The sequence below is a fragment of the Maniola hyperantus genome, chromosome 13 (genome assembly GCF_902806685.2).
Source record: "Maniola hyperantus chromosome 13, iAphHyp1.2, whole genome shotgun sequence".
Classification (NCBI taxonomy): domain Eukaryota; kingdom Metazoa; phylum Arthropoda; class Insecta; order Lepidoptera; family Nymphalidae; genus Maniola; species Maniola hyperantus.
The window spans coordinates 13,117,799-13,136,084 of NC_048548.1; the positions used below are offsets into that span (position 1 = coordinate 13,117,799).

The 18,286-nt window shown below is 38.6% G+C and overlaps 1 protein-coding gene across 1 annotated transcript; it reads right to left on the bottom strand.

Annotated features, from left to right (window-relative positions):
• Positions 1-14,551: 14,551 nt before the first annotated feature.
• Positions 14,552-17,921, bottom strand: LOC117987444 (pancreatic triacylglycerol lipase-like). The gene is made up of 2 exons (XM_034974459.2): positions 17,762-17,921; positions 14,552-15,954 (listed from the first exon to the last, which is right to left on the bottom strand). Exons 1-2 carry the CDS (start codon positions 17,871-17,873, stop codon positions 15,053-15,055), a joined length of 1,014 nt encoding a protein of 337 aa, XP_034830350.1. The 5' UTR covers positions 17,874-17,921; the 3' UTR covers positions 14,552-15,052.
• Positions 17,922-18,286: the final 365 nt, after the last annotated feature.

Genomic DNA, 18,286 nt, shown 5'->3' on the forward strand with positions numbered 1-18,286 from the left:
ACTCTAAAAAAAATAGCGGTGCGTGCCTGGGACCGAACCCTGGACTGGACTAGGAGGATGACATCTTTACCACTAAGCTTTTTGACGACCTCCCTGGCGCAGTGGTAAGCGCTGTGGTCTTATTAGTAGGTACCGTCGATTCCTGGCGGGAATTTGGAATTTTATAATTTCTAATTTTCGGGTCTGGTCTGGGGGAGACCGCGGCCGTGGTTAGTTACCACCCTACCGGCAAAGCTGTGCCGCCAAGCAATTTAGCGTTCCGGTACGATGCCGTGTAGAAACCAAAGGTGTATGGGTTTAATAAAAACTGCCATACTTCTTCCAGGTTAGCCCGCTCCCAGTGGGAGCCTCCCACCTTAGACTGCATCGTCACTTACCATCAGGTGAGATTGCAGTCAAGGGCTAACTTGTATCTGAATAAATGAATAAAACCTATGATTGCTTAAAGAAAAGGTAGGTGAAAAGGTCACCAAGTGTAGGTATTTCCGCTCGCCATTTCACATCAGAACCGCTTAATTTGACGCCCCAACGCTTTAAGCTCTCACGTGTTCATTTCGCGAATAAATTAAATCTACCATGAGTCATTATGCAGTCTTGATGAAGCTTAGTCAAATGAAGGCACGGAAATGCGCTTAGAACTATAACCACTCTACTGTCATACGTCACTAGCTTATGCTCGCGACTTCGTCCGCGTGGACCACAGAAATTTCAAACCCCTATTTCACTCCCTTAGGGGTCGAATTTTCAAAAACCCTTTCTTAGCGGATGCCTACGTCATAAAAGCTATCTGCATGCCAAATTTGAGCCCAATCTGTCCAAAAGTTTGAGCTGTGCGTAAGCGTTGATAGATCAGTCAGTCAGTCACCTTTTCCTTATTTTTTATTTTAGTTTTTTATTTATTTTATTTTTCATTTTGAATCAACCTCTTGATTGATCGCTTTGATGCAACTTTTTGTGGCAGATTACACAACTCAAAAAAAATGCACGTATGTTCTTCATTCCACCATAACTTCTAAATGCCTGAACAGATTTGATGCTTGTTTTTTTTTTAATTTATTTAATATAACGCACACGTAAAATAACTATTTCTATCTCGCCAAACTGCACATCAGTTTATCGGCGAGTTATTTATTATTTATATAGCTATTATTATTTATAACTATATTAACTTCACTGTATTCAGTTGGCGGAGGATTCCTTAATAAAAACTTCTTTTAGTTTCTTCTTAAGGACTCCTTCGCTGACCTTTTGCTCTATTCTTAACCATTCTACACTATTGAATATCTTAGGTACTAGATACACTCTAAGATACATACCATACACAGTTATACACCTGGAGCCTGAAAAGTGGCAATCTGTGTTCATTTGCTTGCCATTTCACGAACATCGCTCAGCGTGGCGGTCCATTGGCTTTAATCTCCCCTCGCGTGAACGCGAATGGATTAAATCTACCATGAATCATTGTGTAGGCCTTCTATAGAGTTGTAGGGCAGTACCCGTAGTACAAGATTTTACGTCTCACCAAACGAAACCAAATTCGAGAGTCGAAATACTTCTGCGTTACAGTAAACTGGATCTTAAATGCCTTGTTTTAAAGCTCAAGTTTGTCTACACTTCTACAGCCAGCGCTCCAAGCGGAAACATTGCGAAATTAAAATCAGTGGCATTGAATATTTGACTTCAATTCAAGGCTGTTTAGGTCCATTTTACTGTAACGCGGAAGTATTTCGACTCTCGAATTTGGTTTCGTTTGGTGAAACGTAAAATCTTGTACTACGGGTACAGGTGTGTAAAACTACACTATGCCCTTGCGAATCTACTATAATATGTCTATACTAATAAATAAAATTGAAGTGTCTGTCTGTAATTTTGAAATAACAATCCCTCCCTAGCGCAGTGGTGGTTATTGGTGTGAGGTCCCGGGTTCGATTCACGGCAAGGGGTTTGGAATTTTATAATTTCTGGTCTGGTCTGGTAGGCTTCGCCGTGGCAACTACCACCCTACCGGCAATGCCATGCCGCTAAGCGGTTTAGCGTTCCGGTACGATGCCGTGTAGAAACCAAAGGGGTTTAATAATAACTGCCATACTCCTTCCAGGTTAGCCCGCTTCCATCTTATACTGCATCAGGAATTACCACCAGGTGAGATTGCAGTCAAGGGCTAACTTGTATCTGAATAATAAAAAAACCCCGATGTGCTGTCGGTTAGTCTGGTTCTCCTACGGATCTCCTCGTTTCTGATTTAATTACGTAGAAAAACGGGGTGTTTTCTAATTGGGTGCCATTCAGAAAAACTTGCGTTCAATCTCTATATACATATAAAAATGAATTGCTGAATGTGTTGCTCGCAAATCTCGAGAACAGCTGAAGCGATTTTGCTAATTCATTTTTCATAATATTCCTTGAAGTACGAGGATGGTTCTTACGAAGGTAAATTTTTTAAAATAATCCTGAAAAAGAATCGACTGTTAGGCGGTACGAAGTTCGCCGGGGCAGCTAGTAAATACATGAATAGGTAAATAAACAAAATCTATTAATGATGGTAATGATAAGTTTTTACATTTAGGTACCAATGCAAAAGGTGTTTTCCCAGTTGACCTAGTTCAAAATGTGTACAAATTTTATAAATTTACATAATTAACGATCCTCTTAATTAATGTTTTTCGACGTGGCTGCTTTACCTCTTCAAACTGTTACTAGGTCGACACGTGTTACTAATTACAATGAAGCCGGGTCAAGGAGACTTTAAAGAAAAATTACATTTACTAGTGATTTGTCAAGCGTATAGGATTTTTCAGGGTCTGGGATTTTCAGGGTTCCGTAGTACTTTAAACAAGAAACGCACAGTGCCCGGGATCGAACCCCCGACCTCCGATTAAGTGGCGGACGTCCTAATCACTAGGCTATCACAGCGAATCGTTTGTAAGGTGAATTATTAAAATAAAAGTTTATTGAAAAGCTCGAAAAGTTCAACAGAAATAAATTATTTTAAACGGAATTTCACACAATTTTGATAACTTTACATGTTTCAAAGTTTAAACGATTCACATTTCTGGTAAACCATCCAGAATGCATGAGATTAAAGCTTTTAACTAAACAATTTTAATACCGGGTTTTCAGCGTACTAACAATAATTTGATTACTCAGACTTTTTGCACGAATAGAATAACACGAAATACCCGTGTATAGTGTGGAAATTTAAATTTATTTACATTTTTGAATATATTATTTGTATGACAATTGTACAAACGACTACCAAGCTATGTGTGTTCCAAAATGGAATTTTGAAAATGACGTTATTGCCAGTAGCAGTGCCATTACGTTGCGTGGTTGCAGGTGACGCTAAAATTGGTTTATTTTTATTTTATTTTATTCAGATACAAGTTTGCCCTTATCTGCAATATCACCTGGTGGTAAGTGACGATGCAGTCTAAGATGGAAGCGGGCTAACCTGGAAGGAGTATGGCAGTTTTTAATAAACCCATGCCCCTTTCGTTTCTACACGGCATTGGACCGGGACGCTAAATCGCTTGGTGGCATGGCTTTGCTGGTAGGGTGGTAACTAGCCACGGCCGAAGCCTCCCACCAGACCAGACCAGAAATTTAGAAATTATAAAATTCCAAATCCCTGCCAGGAATCCAACCCGGGACGTCCTATAATAAGACCACAGCGCTTTCCACTGCGCCAGGGAGGTCGTCGACTGCGCCAGGGAAGTCGTCATTATTATCAGACAACCTTAGGATTTAGAAAGTCTATGCCATGATGGTTTTATAAGGCAACCGCACCGCACGCCACCGTAAACAATTTCACTCTCACCACCGTGTCTGGGTGCACTTCGACCGCCCGTTTTGCCAGATCCTTTTTTCCACGCACATGCAAACTGTGGAACCAACTCCCCTCGGCGGTGTTCCCTCTAGATTTCAACATGGGGCTATTCAAAGGGCGGATAAACAAATTCCTGAAAGGCCGGCAATGCACTGGCGGTTACTCTCGTGCTGCGAATGTTCATAGGCGGCGGTAATTACTTATTTAACATCAGCGCCTGCTCGTTTGCTCGCTATTTAAAAAAAATGGTAACTAAAGTAAAATAGGTTACATACTAGATATAGATGTAGTTTTTTGTAGGTTTTCGTAGCTTTAATTTCCTTAATTAGTCCTGTGTTCTGTGGCGTATTGTGAAATGAAGTATACCTTAATTAACCCCTACACATTAACGCTTGAGAAGGCATGTGCCGTGAGATTATCCGACCATAAAATTAGGTTATCTAACGAGATACTTAGGTACTGAGAGAATTGCGTTTACCTTTATTTATACCTATACACCAAAACTATCCGCTATGTTTTTTATGTGTACTTAATTGTTTTATAGTTAAATCGTATGGTTTTAAATTACCCGCTATAAACTGGCAAAATGTCTTTAGGAAATGGCTATTTGAAATCCCGTCATGCATTGCCAGACACTTAGGCTGAGATCTGTATATATAGCGCACTTTGACTTTGCCCAGACTTAAGATTGATTTAAAATGAGACAGATTTATGTGAAAGATGTACATCTGTCTCGTTTTAACTCTGTCTTGAGTCTAAGCAAAGCTCTATAGATTTCACCCTTAGTGTCATGGCAACCCCCCTGCCAGACACCCTTGAAAACTCAAAATTAAAATTAAAATTGTTGAAGTTCGTAAGACGTTCTTAGTCCATTAAAAGATAAATTCAAAAACCTGTACGCTGGTGTGTGGAAAAAAAGTGTTCTTAGGTTTAGTTATGTATAGTATAATAGTAAATTATGGTACAAGTGTGTAATATTGGTGATTACCGCTGAGGCGCCATTGAGACCCGAGCCGTCAGGTGAGTGTCTTAAGATAGCCGAGGACGGTAATCATCAATACACACGTGTATCATACGACGTTTTTCAAAACACTTGTGAAGAAAATAATACAAAAAAATAGTGCCTATATAACATAAAACATTAAAACTAATTGTCAACAATTAATCGAGCGGTGGTTAACATTTAACTCTGCAAGGTATCATTAACACTAAACGTAGGCGGTGTTCGAAACTACTGCACTCAGTTATTTGCTGCTACACATTAGTGTGGAAAATAGGGCCGGAAAATTAATGTATCGATAAAAATAACTGTAATATTTTGAAGTCAGTGATAGTCGGTGATCAGTGGTGGTGCACAACTGCCCTCTTCTAATCGGAAGTTTGAGAGTTCGATCTCTAACTTTTCGGAACTATATATATGCAGCCTCGACCGTAACAAAGGGAGATCTCCCACGGCCCACAGAGCGGTTGGTTTGCTCGGTAGTGCTAGCTGGGCCGATTGTATCTTGAAACTTCTATAGTTCAGATTGCAGAAAACTCTGTTAGTGCGAGTATTGTTGGCGGTACATTTGTTCGAGACTACGTCATGAAATGTTATTGCTTGAATAGCTCCATCTAGTTGCATCTGTGGTAACCACCACAATCTCAATTTTACTCCTCGGATAAAAATTATTTAATGTTTGAAAAATCGGGCCTAAATCTAGTAACCCTTGTCTGACGATGAGAGTAAAGAGCGAAATAATTAATTATCACAGACATGTAAATCTTCTTGTTTCATATTTACCTGTCTACTTATAGGTACTTAATGCATAGGCAATTCATTAACTAAGTAAGTATCGATGTTTATATTAGGAGTAGGAACATCACTACAGACAACACAATTTATGCCAAGTCTAGCATACTGCAATCTATGCTATTAAAGTGGTAAAGTGCATTGTACTGTGCCTTTATAATAATATCATGTAGGTAGCTACTCGTAGCTAAATAATTGGTAAGGTTACCCGTTACATTGTCGGGTTATACTGGCTAAAAGTAATGCACATCGGCCATTAGAATGCCATTTCGGCTTTGTAGAGCGTTATCTCTGTCAATCATACCTATATGACGTTTTATCAGTATCAACGACTGAAACAATGCTCTGTAGAGCATTGTCTCAGTCGTTGACCTTCCCGCGCCTTCCGGAGATAGCAGATTTGTAAATCTGCTATCTCCTGAAGGCCGCGTACAGTACACGGCCTTGAGAAGGACCTATATTTTACCCCAGAAAATCAAAAAGTTCCCGCGAGATTTTTAACAAACCTAATGTTATCGCATTTGTGTTTGGCGCCTTTCGAAATTGAAATCGCGTGGTCTATTGCGAGGCAGCCATCTTGAGTCGATTGTATAAATACGGGTGGTTGATGGTTTTTAAAGCAGTAACTCAGTAAGACTCGAGACTCGACAATGCTTTTTGTGTTTAGGTCGCCATTTTGAGTGAGTAGTTGCAATAGCAATTATTGTGTCCTAATCAAGTTAATATTGCAGTTAGATTATTATAAAAGGTAAAACTCTCAGTAAGCCTCTGCGCGTTGTGATTATTAATATTTAATTTCACTTCTGGTATGTTTATACTTTATCCATCACGGCATCATCTACACTAGCGGCACGCTATGATGGCCGGTTTGACACATTACAATAGTGATGTGGAATGTCAATTTATTCTCGAACAAAAAACAATTAAGTTTTGTTTTTGTACCTGATTAAATAGGTTTAATAAAACAAAAATGTATATGTTTATTTAATTTATTTGAACGAACTGAATATTTGAACGAAAATGAATATACATACTTTATATGCACACAAGAAACATATGAATACAAAAGATACCGAAAAAGGTGCCACAAAAGGCCATAATTAATCAGATTCGTCCATACTACTATTTTCACTGTCGTCACTGCTATCATCACATACATTAATAATTATATGTTCGTTTTCTATAATATTATCTATTTTCACATCTCTTTCATAATCTTCCCTTATTAATTTAACAGTTCTATTCACAACCTTTTCCCAGTCTCCTTTAGTCACATGTTCACAAGCTTCTTCTAATAATTTTAGCATTTTTTTTGTGGTAAATGGGGGTTCTGTATTGTGTCTTGCAGCATATCCCTTAATTTGAGCCCACACCAACTCAATCGCATTATACTCACAATGGTAAGGCGGTAACCGTATAACTCTGTGCCCATGTTCTAATGCTATTTCGTCAATGACGTATCGGATCTTGGTTGGTTTGTTTTCTTTTAAAAGACGTACTAATTCCGCTTTTAACATATTCATGTTTGCATCTACGCCATTTTTACGAAGCCATGCGACGATATCAGCTTTCTTTTGGGATTGGGCAGGTGGCTTGTCAATTTGCATCGAGTGGTATGGGGCGTTGTCCATAATTATAATAGATGGTTCAGGGAGGCTACACAACATTGAGGTAAACCATTCAGTAAACTTTTCTCCATTCATGTCTTCATGATAGTCTCCAGTGGTTTTTGACGCAAAAGCCATGAGAGAACCTTCGACAAACCCGTTGATGGTTCCGGCGTGACAAATTATAAGTCGCGATCCTTTTCCTACAGGAACTTTGGAAGTAGATGCTGCTGTGTCATCGTTCCAAGAACGGCCTACAGTATGGTTAGCATTAAGCCATGTTTCATCCAAGAACACAACATTTTGCCAATTTTTGATTTCTTTCACTTGCCGTAAAAAAGTATACCTTGCCATCGCTATATCAAATCTTTCCATCAATATTTTGCGTTTGTTACATTTTTTGTATCGAAATCCAATGGTCTTCAAAATCTTCGTTAAAGAACTTTCCCCACCGAAGAATAATCCAGCTTCCTTCAGTGAATGCACCAACTTTTTTCTTGTTGGATACTCCTTCTGTAAATAGTAGCCGTAAACATGTCTTCGGATAGCATCGGCATCAAAGCTATCGATGCCTACGACTGGTTTTGCTCGTTTTCTCTTTTTTGGTGTGTGAAGTTTATTTTCTTCTGTGCCAGTCTCGCCATATTTTTTTTTTAGTTATCCGTCTAACAGTTCGTTGTCCAATATTAAGCGCATCAGCTACGCGTTCAACCACTGACGTTATAGGTAAAATTGGCCCTCCATTTTGAGCTTCACGATCGAAATAGTTACGAAGGCGTATTAGGAACTCACGTGTCTGACTATTTAGAACAGTTCTCTGCGTACGTTCGGTCATATCGACGAAATCCACAACAAAGGGCTTGAACAGAGTCCAAATTAACGAGCAAGGGTCAACAGTAATGCAGTATCAATATTTGAAATCCAAAGCCAGGTCAAAACTATATCACAATCGCATTGCACTGACAGTTTATACTTTTCGAAGCAACGTCAATTCGAAACTGCTTTGTTTTGCATTGAGCATTGACGCGAGTTTGCCGGAGGTAGTAGTTGTGCTAGCCAGCGATCCTATGTGACGATCGTATTAGATTCCATTTTTAAAAATTTATTGATATTTTTTTGCGATTTCAGAGGTTTGTCCACATAGTGAAAATTGTTCATATTCACAAGTACATTCACCCCTTAAATGGTGCAAACTGATTTTTCTACACTTGTATACATTTAAGAAATCAATTTAATAAATAAATTTTGAGTCCTAAACCTAAAACTACATTCGATAAAATTTATGAATCTCTGCACATCACTATCGTCAATAAAGTAATACAATTATTTCCTTCAAAGTCGTTATCAATTAATACGGAACTTCATGAGCGGACAAACGTCAAACCGGCCATCATAGCGTGCCGCTAGTATAGTTAAAAATAATAATCTACCATTTAGAATATCCAATTTTCAAGAACATTTTAGTTTGTAACAATTTGTACGTATTTTGCCGAGCTGGATAAATAAAAGGGAACGCGCGCGAAATTTCCATGAATTGCGAACATTTGCAATATTAGCACCTGGACTGAACTGAACGGGAATTGCGGAACCGAGTTTGCGGAAATTCGGAATTTACTTTGTTGGACCGCATTCGACCACAATTACGTCCAAACGTGCAAACAGCTGAATTCAATACTTTATTTACCTATCTCTAGCACATGTAGGGGTAGTTTTAATAGTTGCATATTCATTTTTAGGGTTCCGTACCCGAAGGGTGCCAACGGGACTCTATTACTAAGACTCCGCTGTCCGTCTGTCTGTGTGTCAGCGTGCTGTATCTCGTGAACCGTATAGCGAGTCGCACACAAAGAGAGCTTACGTCTCTGCGGTGCTCGAGCTTTCCAACGAGCTGGTTAGTTTGGGATCGTCCACAAGTCGAACAGCACGCCTTTGGATTATTTTTTATTATTATTATTATTATTTATATTGTAAAACATACACATTTCTCAGAACTGAAATCTTTACCAGATTACATTAATTAGTATCCACGTGTATATACCTAGGTTTTATAATCTCGCGGGATTTATTTGTTTTTTCCGGGATAAAAATTAGCATATTTTTTTTTTATTTTTTAATATTACAATAAAACTTAAAGCTAGCCTTATCTAATTACTATATAAATCATGACCGTGTGGAATGGTGCCAAGAATACTGGCTGCATTTCCGCGCTGGACAGCCAGGCTGATCCGTTGCGCAAAAAATGAGCCAGCCCTTCTGTCACCAAATGAGGCTATTAATCGCGGTGAAATGTGTCGTAAAAATTTTTTAGCACTAAGACTCCATGGCCCCAGGGTCTCCACGGCAAACGGCACAAAAATGTAACTCTCTATAAGAGAGGCCTACTTGCGCCGCTTGCCGTTTTCATATTTATTGATTTAACTAGCTGACCCAGCGAACTTCGTTCCGCCTAACAGTCGATTCAAATTTTTTAATTTTTAAAAAAAAATATCAATTCACTATCAGAAATTCTAAAATCCCCACGATTTAGGACTTCAGTACTTTGCAGCATCAGGATTGAGGAGTTAGGATCCGAAGTTCAATGATGTAGCCTATGCTTGGTACCTAAAATAATTTTGCATCATCCGCAGTTCCTGAAACATTATAGTTTAGGAGTGCTGTACCCTACATCATCAGGGTTGAGGAGTTGAGACTTGAAGTCTGAGAATAAAGTCGTTGCTTGGTACCTACAATATGAATTCACTATGAACACTTCCTGAATCTTGATAACTCAGGCGGGCAGTAACCCTGCAGCATCAGGATTAAGGAGTTGAATCCAGAATTTTTTATGTGACCACCACGAAAACTTTTTTTGTTGATTTAAAAAAAATTTTTGCAAATCGGTCCAGAAATCTCGAAAAAATCGATGTAGAAAAAAGAACCACCTCCTTTTTGACAGTCGGTTAAAAGCCGATGACCTTGAAATATTTACGGAACAATTTTTAAAATATCCTCTTTCTAACAAAAAAAGAATGAATGAAATCGGACTACGCGTTAATGAATTACAACTCAGTATACATTTTAACTTTCATCCCCTCTCCTACGGGAACCATGCTGAATTTCGGGATAAAAAGTATCCTATATTCTTCCTCATAGGATATGACCTCAAATCGTACTAAGTTTCATTGGAATCCATTCAGTAGTTTCAGCGTGATGCGCGGCCGTGATACAGACAGACAGACAGACAGACAGACAGATAGACAGACAGACAGACAGACAGACAAAAATGAAAATAATTACAGTTTTGGGTTCAGTATCGATTATAGAGTGCCCTCGAAAAAAAATTTCAAAATATCTTCAATGTACAGAATTTGACCTGTTACAGTTTTATTATAAGTATATTGATTGATACAGTTTTATTATAAGTATTGATGATAAGCCATCTCCATCCTAAATTTCAGCCAAATAGCCAAAGTTCAATCAAATTAATTCAGTAGTTTTTGTGCGAAAGAGTAATAAATATGTACACACATACTTACAAACTTTCGCCTTTATAGTACATATTATTATTATTATTATAAATAAATAAATAAATCGTTCATTTTCAACTAGATGATACCCCCGACATCGTCCGCGTGGATTTAGGTTTTTTAAAATCCCGTGGGAACTCTTTAATTTTCCGGGATAAAAAGTAGCCTATGTCCTTCTCCGGGACGTAAGCTAACTCTGTACCAAATTTCATCCAAATCGGTTGAACGGTTGGGCCGTGAAAAGCTAGCAGACAGACAGACACACTTTCGCATTTATAATATTAGTATTGGCGTAAGCATATACAATTTTAAAAAATGCTTTTTAGTGTGCTAACGAAAATAGAATCTAAATAGAACAAGCTAGCCTGGAATATAATATGGCAGCTCAGAATTGGTTCTACACGTAAAGTTTCCCTATCAAATACCTACCTGAAAATTGCAAATTCTGCTAACTAAATAAGGATTATTATGTCCGTTATTTCAATTCGGAACTATACCGGGGTCCCCAGGGAGTCGTTCCGAATAATTCAATGTATCAGTATCAAAACCGAATAACGAACTCCGTTCCACTTCTGCCGCGCTTCGTGTCTGTGGTCTGCGGTGGGACCTGGGCCCCTACTAATGGAACTCGAAACTTAAAATCCAAAAATATAGCTGATACCGGCTGTATTCACGTGGTTAGTAAGCCCGACTAATTTCAAAGTTCTATTCTTTTTCAGAGGGACTCTACTCGCGACGTGGCGCTGCACTGTTGAGTTGAGACTGCACGTTACGCTGCTCGGTCTACGTCCCACACGGACCCCTGTAACTGGTCATCATCATGATCAACCCATCGCTGATCACTTAGAATGAGAACGTAGTTCCGAATAATTCAATGTGTCAGCATCAGAACCGAATAATGAACTCTGTTCCACTTCTACCACGCTCCGTGTTTGTGGTCAGCGGTTGGACCTGGGACCCTACTAATGGAACTCGAAACTTGAGCTGGGCGCGTTTGGAACCCTCGTAGATTTAGTTTTAAGTTCGCGTAAAATTATCACCACTTTATCATCTTACAAATCCAACAACCGACCATCAAAAAGTATAATTTATTACCTATTTTTAATAAATTATTTGACCTATTTATACCTGTATGCACGTGGTTAGTCGAAATAAACCCGACTAGTTCCAAAGCTCGAACCCATCCTTTTTCAGCGAAAGCTCGCGGCGCAGCGTGGTTGAGAATTGAGACTGCGCGCTGCTCGGCCTGCGGCCCGCACGGACCACCTTTAAGGGGGTCTTCATTACGATCAACCCATCGCTGGCTCACTACTGAGAAAGAGTCTCCTCTTAGAATGAGGAGAGGTAGTTCCGAATAATTGATTTATGATTTATTTGAATGATTTGACTTATGTGTTCCTACAAAGGTCTTTTTAAAAATTGTGCCAGGGACCCTGAAGTAAGTTTGCAAAACCTGTATCTCAGGGTCCCCGCTCTCCCTCCTCCGTCATTCACAAATAAACACTTACTTTATACAAAAATTACATTTTGAATATGAAACTTAAAAATACGTGTGTGTGTGTGTGAGTGTGTGATGGCCCTGTCTGTGCTCAGTAGTGAGCTGGGCGATGGGTTGATTATTCATGTTCAGAATCGGTACCAATTGTCCGTATTATGGCTTCTGCTTTCTAAGATATTACTACCTACTGTCCTATGTCAATGCATCTCACTTTAGTAGTGCGAGTATCAAATGATACCAATAGTAGGGGACATTTGGAAACCACCTTTACAGAATTCGCAAAGCAAGGATCTATCTCATTAGTGGACATCCCGAACACGAATTGAATTTTAAACTCGTATTTATGAAAACGGTTAGCTAGTTCAATAGCAATTTGAAACTAGTACTAATGACTGAATGAAACTGAAGTACTAATGACGGCTTATCATGGTCATGTAGCCTCTGTGTTAAGATATGGTATAATATTTTGGGGCAACGGTTCTAACATAAAAAGCGTGTTACTGGCCCAAAAAAGATGCGTGAGAGTCATTTGTAGGTTGTCCCAGCGAGATAGCTGCGTACCTTACTTCCAAAAACTTCGTTTATTAACAGTACTTTCATTATATATCTATGAAACCATTTTGTTTGTTGCTAATAATAAAAATATGTTTACAGAACTTAACAAAAGACAAAAACATAAATTAAAATTCCCATCACATAAAACCGCTCTCATCAATAATAGTTTTAACGTTATGGCAGTAAAAATTGTTAACAAACTACCTTTGGAAATAAGAGAACTTGTAAATATAAATAAAATAGAAAGCCTTAAAAAGAAGTTATTCGAATATTTAATTAAAAACATTTTTTATAGTGTTGACGAATATCTAAGATGACATTTTTTCCTTTAGTGTGTATTTGGTTACCTTTTGACATATTTTGTATTAAGTACTATCTTGTTTTTTATTCTGTTGTGACTAAGTATTAAATTTGGCAAATTTTATCAAAACTATGTACACGTTTGTTAGGAATATCATATTGCATGCTAATAGGCAGAATTTGGCTGTACCTTTTTGTTTTGTAACATCTCCACTGTTTACCCAGATTCGCAATAAAGAAATTTGTATTTGTATTTGTATTTGTAAAAAAAAATTTTAAACCTAGACATGCAAAAAGAGCTGAAGAAAATTTTTAATTACCTATACAAAACTTGCGACTTCGTCCGCGTGGACTACACAAATTTCAAACCCATATTTTACCCCCTTAGGGGTTAGCATAGTCTACCACGCTGGCAAATTGCGGATTGGCAGACTTCAAACACTTTTGAGAATATTATTAGAGGTCCAGGGTTACTTCCCGGGCTCTAAACTTTTCGTTATGATATACGTTTTTTGCGTTGGCCGAATCCCACCACACCGCACTTGACGATACGCGGTGTCCACTCCCAGAACCCCCTTCATGACCAACCCAACGCCGGCTCACTACAGAGCACGGGTCTCCTCTCTCCTCCTTCTCCGAGTGAGAAGGGTTTGGCCACAGTCTACCACGCTGGCCATGTGCGGATTGGAAGACTTCACACACCTTTGAGAAAATCATGGAGAACTGGCATGCAGGTTTCCTCACGATGTTTTCCTTCATCGTTAAAGCAAGTGATATTTAATTAGGTATTTAAAACGCACATAACTCCGAAAAGTTAGGGGTGCGTGCCCGGAATCGAACCCCCGACCTCTGATTAGAAGGCGGACGTCCTAACCATTAGGTTATCACAGCTTCCAAACTCCCTTAATTATCAAGTAAATTACTCACGGCTGAAAAGTATCTATACAGAAAAATACAGGTTTTTTTGGTACAGCATTCAAAATATATTTATATTGTTCTAAGAATATTCATTGTTCTAACATCTAAAACAAATTGTATCACAGTCCATTCACAATTTAGCACGTTTGTTAAGCTATTCACTAGTGTAGGTTGGTAGGTAGAGGTTAGGTAGATACCTATGTACTTCTACTACTAAAAACTAACAATGGATTGTGAAAAACACTATTCTCCTTGAAAATTAACCGAGAACGACTTAAAAACCCAAGACATAGACTAGACTATCCTTTCACTCTTTGCACAAGCTTTAAAATAATAACAAAAAATTAAAAGCCTCAATAGCCCAAGGGGTAAAGGAGTGGAATGAAAACCGAAAGGTCGACGGTTCAAACCCCACCCGTAGCACTATTGTCGTAAGTACCTACTCCTAGCACAAGCTTGACGCTTAGTTGGAGAGGAAAGGGGAATCTTAGTCATTTAACATGGCTAATACTCTTTAAAAAATAACTCGACTGCTTATCAAAAAACTAATTCAAAAGTAAAAAAACCATTTTGATTTTTTTTTTAATTTATAGCCAGTGTCACTTGGGAGTATGTAAGAATTCTAACGATATGCACCACAGCTAAACTGATTCCTAGTTCCATGGATACTCCATACATCCAAATCGGTTTAGAATAGAATAATGTTTATTCGAGGTATCATATACATGGTGGTGGTAATATCACCCTGTACAGCAGTGCAATACCTCGAACAGGTAGGCCACTCAGCTTGTGTTGAGACATCGGGCCCCTCAGACACAAACCTCTATGGCAAATATCTGAGGTACCAGACGCCTCTACGCTGATTTTCAGTGACCACCTTTTATACTACCCAAACTTCAGTGGCATAGAAAGTTCAGGTATTTAGAAGTTATGGTGGAATAAAGAGACTCACATCAACTCTTTTTTGGGCAATTGTGTAAAAATCTAGTCTTTTCTCGCATCTTGATATCAAAATCTCTAGGCGCAGTTATTCTTCTTCTGAACATTTTACTATACAACACCATAAGTACCAGTTGAAGCATAGAATACTCCTGTAGCATTTCCAGGGTTGGAATAACCAGCAATCGTCACTTCATTGGCCGCGCATTTGCCTTTAGAAAACGCCTTGTAAGAATCGCATTTCCAGGCCAAATACCATCCTGGGTTGCCAACAGTCTCTGTCCAATACTTGACACAGGATTTGTGACTGCACCTCGCTTCTGAATCTCCGAAACTGTTCAAAAAACTGGCATCGCAATGTGGCTGAGTTTTCCCATCATTTAAGAAGAAATCCGTATCAGCTAAAACACTAGTTGTTCCTAATCCCCCAGCATTACAATGGTAAACTTCAACGTATTCAGCGCATCCTGATCTAAGTTGATCTTCAATCAAAGAGTTAGAAAAGCAAGGCCCCGCTGGATCGATTCCTGTTATCCTCCGAACCTTTTCCGAAGTCATGTTAATGTAAGTAGACCCAGCGTATCCTAGAATGTGGCTGCCCAAACTATGCCCAATACAATGAATATTCTTCGATTCGAATCCCATCAATCGAAACTTGGTTAAAAGTTTCCCTACCGCTTTTCCCAAGTCGTATGCATAATTGACTGACCTCTCATAACTTTTTACTTTACCACCTTGAGCTGAGGTGTAAATGGAATGGTCTATGATCATTAGGTAGACATTTGGGACATTTTTGAATGCTACACGTATAAGTTCGGGAGCGTTACGGATAATATGCGACTTGTAGCCTGGTACGAACAAAATGAGACGTCTCGTAACATCGAGGTTATAGGCATTTTGGATAGCTTCAGCTGCGCTTTCGATGGTGTAACTGTAGTTGAAATTATTTTGGAAATCGTAGAAGTAGACTTCAGTTGCAGTTACGTTTAAGTCCAAATCTCTGCTGTGGTCACCTGAAATGTAATAAGTTTTAATTTAAATAAAGACTAGCTTCTGCTCGCGGTTTCACCCGCGTGGCCTACAGGAAACAAATGGCTTTTTTTTCAGAAACAAACATTATTACATCAGGGTGCTCACCCTGAACAGCACCGAATAACACATATAACCTTCCAACCCCCGTTTCAACCCTTTAGGGGGGGATTTTCTCATAGTTGGTTTTTAGCTGACACCTAACCTCAAGAAAAAACCTACTTTCCAAATTTCAAGTTAATAATATCAAGAATTAAAACTCTCCCATACAAACTTTCATCCCCTATTTTACCACCCTTATGGGCGAATTTTCCAAAAATCCTGAAACACGTATTTCTTCATTTGTGACCGAGAACCCAAATACCAATTTTCATACAAATAACTTGAAAAATGACGGACTTTCATACAAACTTCCATCCCCCATTTAACCCACTTAGGGGTGGAATTTCGAAAAATTCTTTCTTAGTGGGTACCTACGCTTTACAAAGAATAGACCCTCCAAATTTCATGTCTTTAGGACCAGCGGTTTAGGCTGTGCGCTGATATATATATGTCAGTCAGTCAGTCAGTCAGGACTTTGAATTTTATATATATAGATTTAGAGAAAAATAAACTAGGATATTTTATAGGTAACTAGATGATGCCCGCGACTTTATCCGCGTGGATTTAAGTTTTCAAAAATACAATGGGAACTTTTTGATTTTCCGTGATAAAAAGTAGCCTATGTCCTTAAGGCCCCGGGATGTAAGCTAACTCTTACCAAATTTCATCAAAATCGCTTGCACTGTTGGGCCGTGAAAAGCTAGCAGACAGACACACTGTCGCATTTATAATATTAGTATGGAAGTATGGATTAGGATTGTCTATTGTGATAAACTCTTATAATGTTTAGGTATACCAAGGTACTTACTATTATCATAAAATAGAACAATTTTATCACAATTTACAACAATAGCAATCGTTGCAATGTTACGATCAAAACTTGCATGTTAGCCCTCGTACACATTTGCCCTTCAAATAGACTTGTTAAAGTCAGATTTACTTAAGGAAGGTCGTGATCTCGCCGAATATTTTAAGTATCACACACACGATTGTCTTGCAAGTAAACAGCCACCGATATGCGTTCCATCTTTAGATGTATCAACACGGTACTACGTCTTACTTTATGATAGACTAGCTGATCCCTGCGGCTTCGCCCGCGTGTATATAATATAGCCTATATGTCACTCAGGAATAATGTAGCTTTCTATTGGTGAAAGAATTTTCAAAATCGGTTTAGTAGTTCCAGAGATTACCCCCTACAAAAAAAACTTAACGACATTACCTCTTTATAATATTGTAATAAGTATAGATTTGGGGGTTTGAAAATCCCGCGGGAACTTTTTGATTTTCCAGGATAAAAAGTAGCCTATGCCCGTCACCGAAATGAGCCGTGAAAAGCTAGCAGAAAGACAGACGTACATTCTTTCGCATTTATAATAAAATTATTCTCGGATTATTCTCGGAAGGTCCCGGGTTCGATTATTATCGACACCTTTTTTGTATGCATCGTGACAAAATTCTAAACGTATCATTGTAGTTAGGTTATAAATAATGGTTAGGTATTTTTAGTGCAAGCGACATTTCAATGATAGAAACTGACTTATGTAGAGGCTTATGTACCTTATAAGACACATAAGGTCATTGACTAACAACTTGAGGAAAAAATATCTTATTGTTAGTAAATAATAGGTCCTTGCCTATTTAACTAAGTACTTACATATATACATATAATATGTTCTTTTTACTTACATGTGATCCAATCTGAATATAAAAGGGTTTTAAACGGTCCATACTCAGCAACCCAGTTGGCTTGGGTGTTAATGTACAGAAATGCACTAAGAATATAAAATACACGTTCCATTGATAACACGTCTGGCCGTGTCAATGGTCAATTGATAACTGAGAGTTTTGTATGAGAATTAAGATATATACATTGACCATTCACATTTTATTGTTTTTGTATGATAAATATGGACTAAGTATAATTTAAGTAAACACAGATTTTCGCTTTCATCATCATCATCATCATCAACTGATAGACGTACACTGCTGGATATAGGTCTCTTGTAGGGACTTCCACACGCCACGGTCTTACCCCGCCTAAATCCTGCGGCTCCCTGCGACTCGTCCGTCCACCTAGTGGGAGGGTCTTCCGGTGCGAGGACGCCATTTCAGCACCTTGGGACCCCAACGTCTGTCGGTTTTCCGAACTATGCGCCCTGTCCATTGTCACTTCAGCGTCCAATGGCATCGTATATAATACTAGCTTATGCT

Bases quoted from the DNA above. Each gene is read 5' to 3' on its own strand.
- LOC117987444 (XM_034974459.2), bottom strand. From the start codon at position 17,873: ATGGAACGTGTATTTTATATTCTTAGTGCATTTCTGTACATTAACACC. The intron at 15,955-17,761 runs GTAAGTAAAAAG...ATTACATTTCAG, and splicing joins ATATTCAGATTGGATCACAT to GTGACCACAGCAGAGATTTG.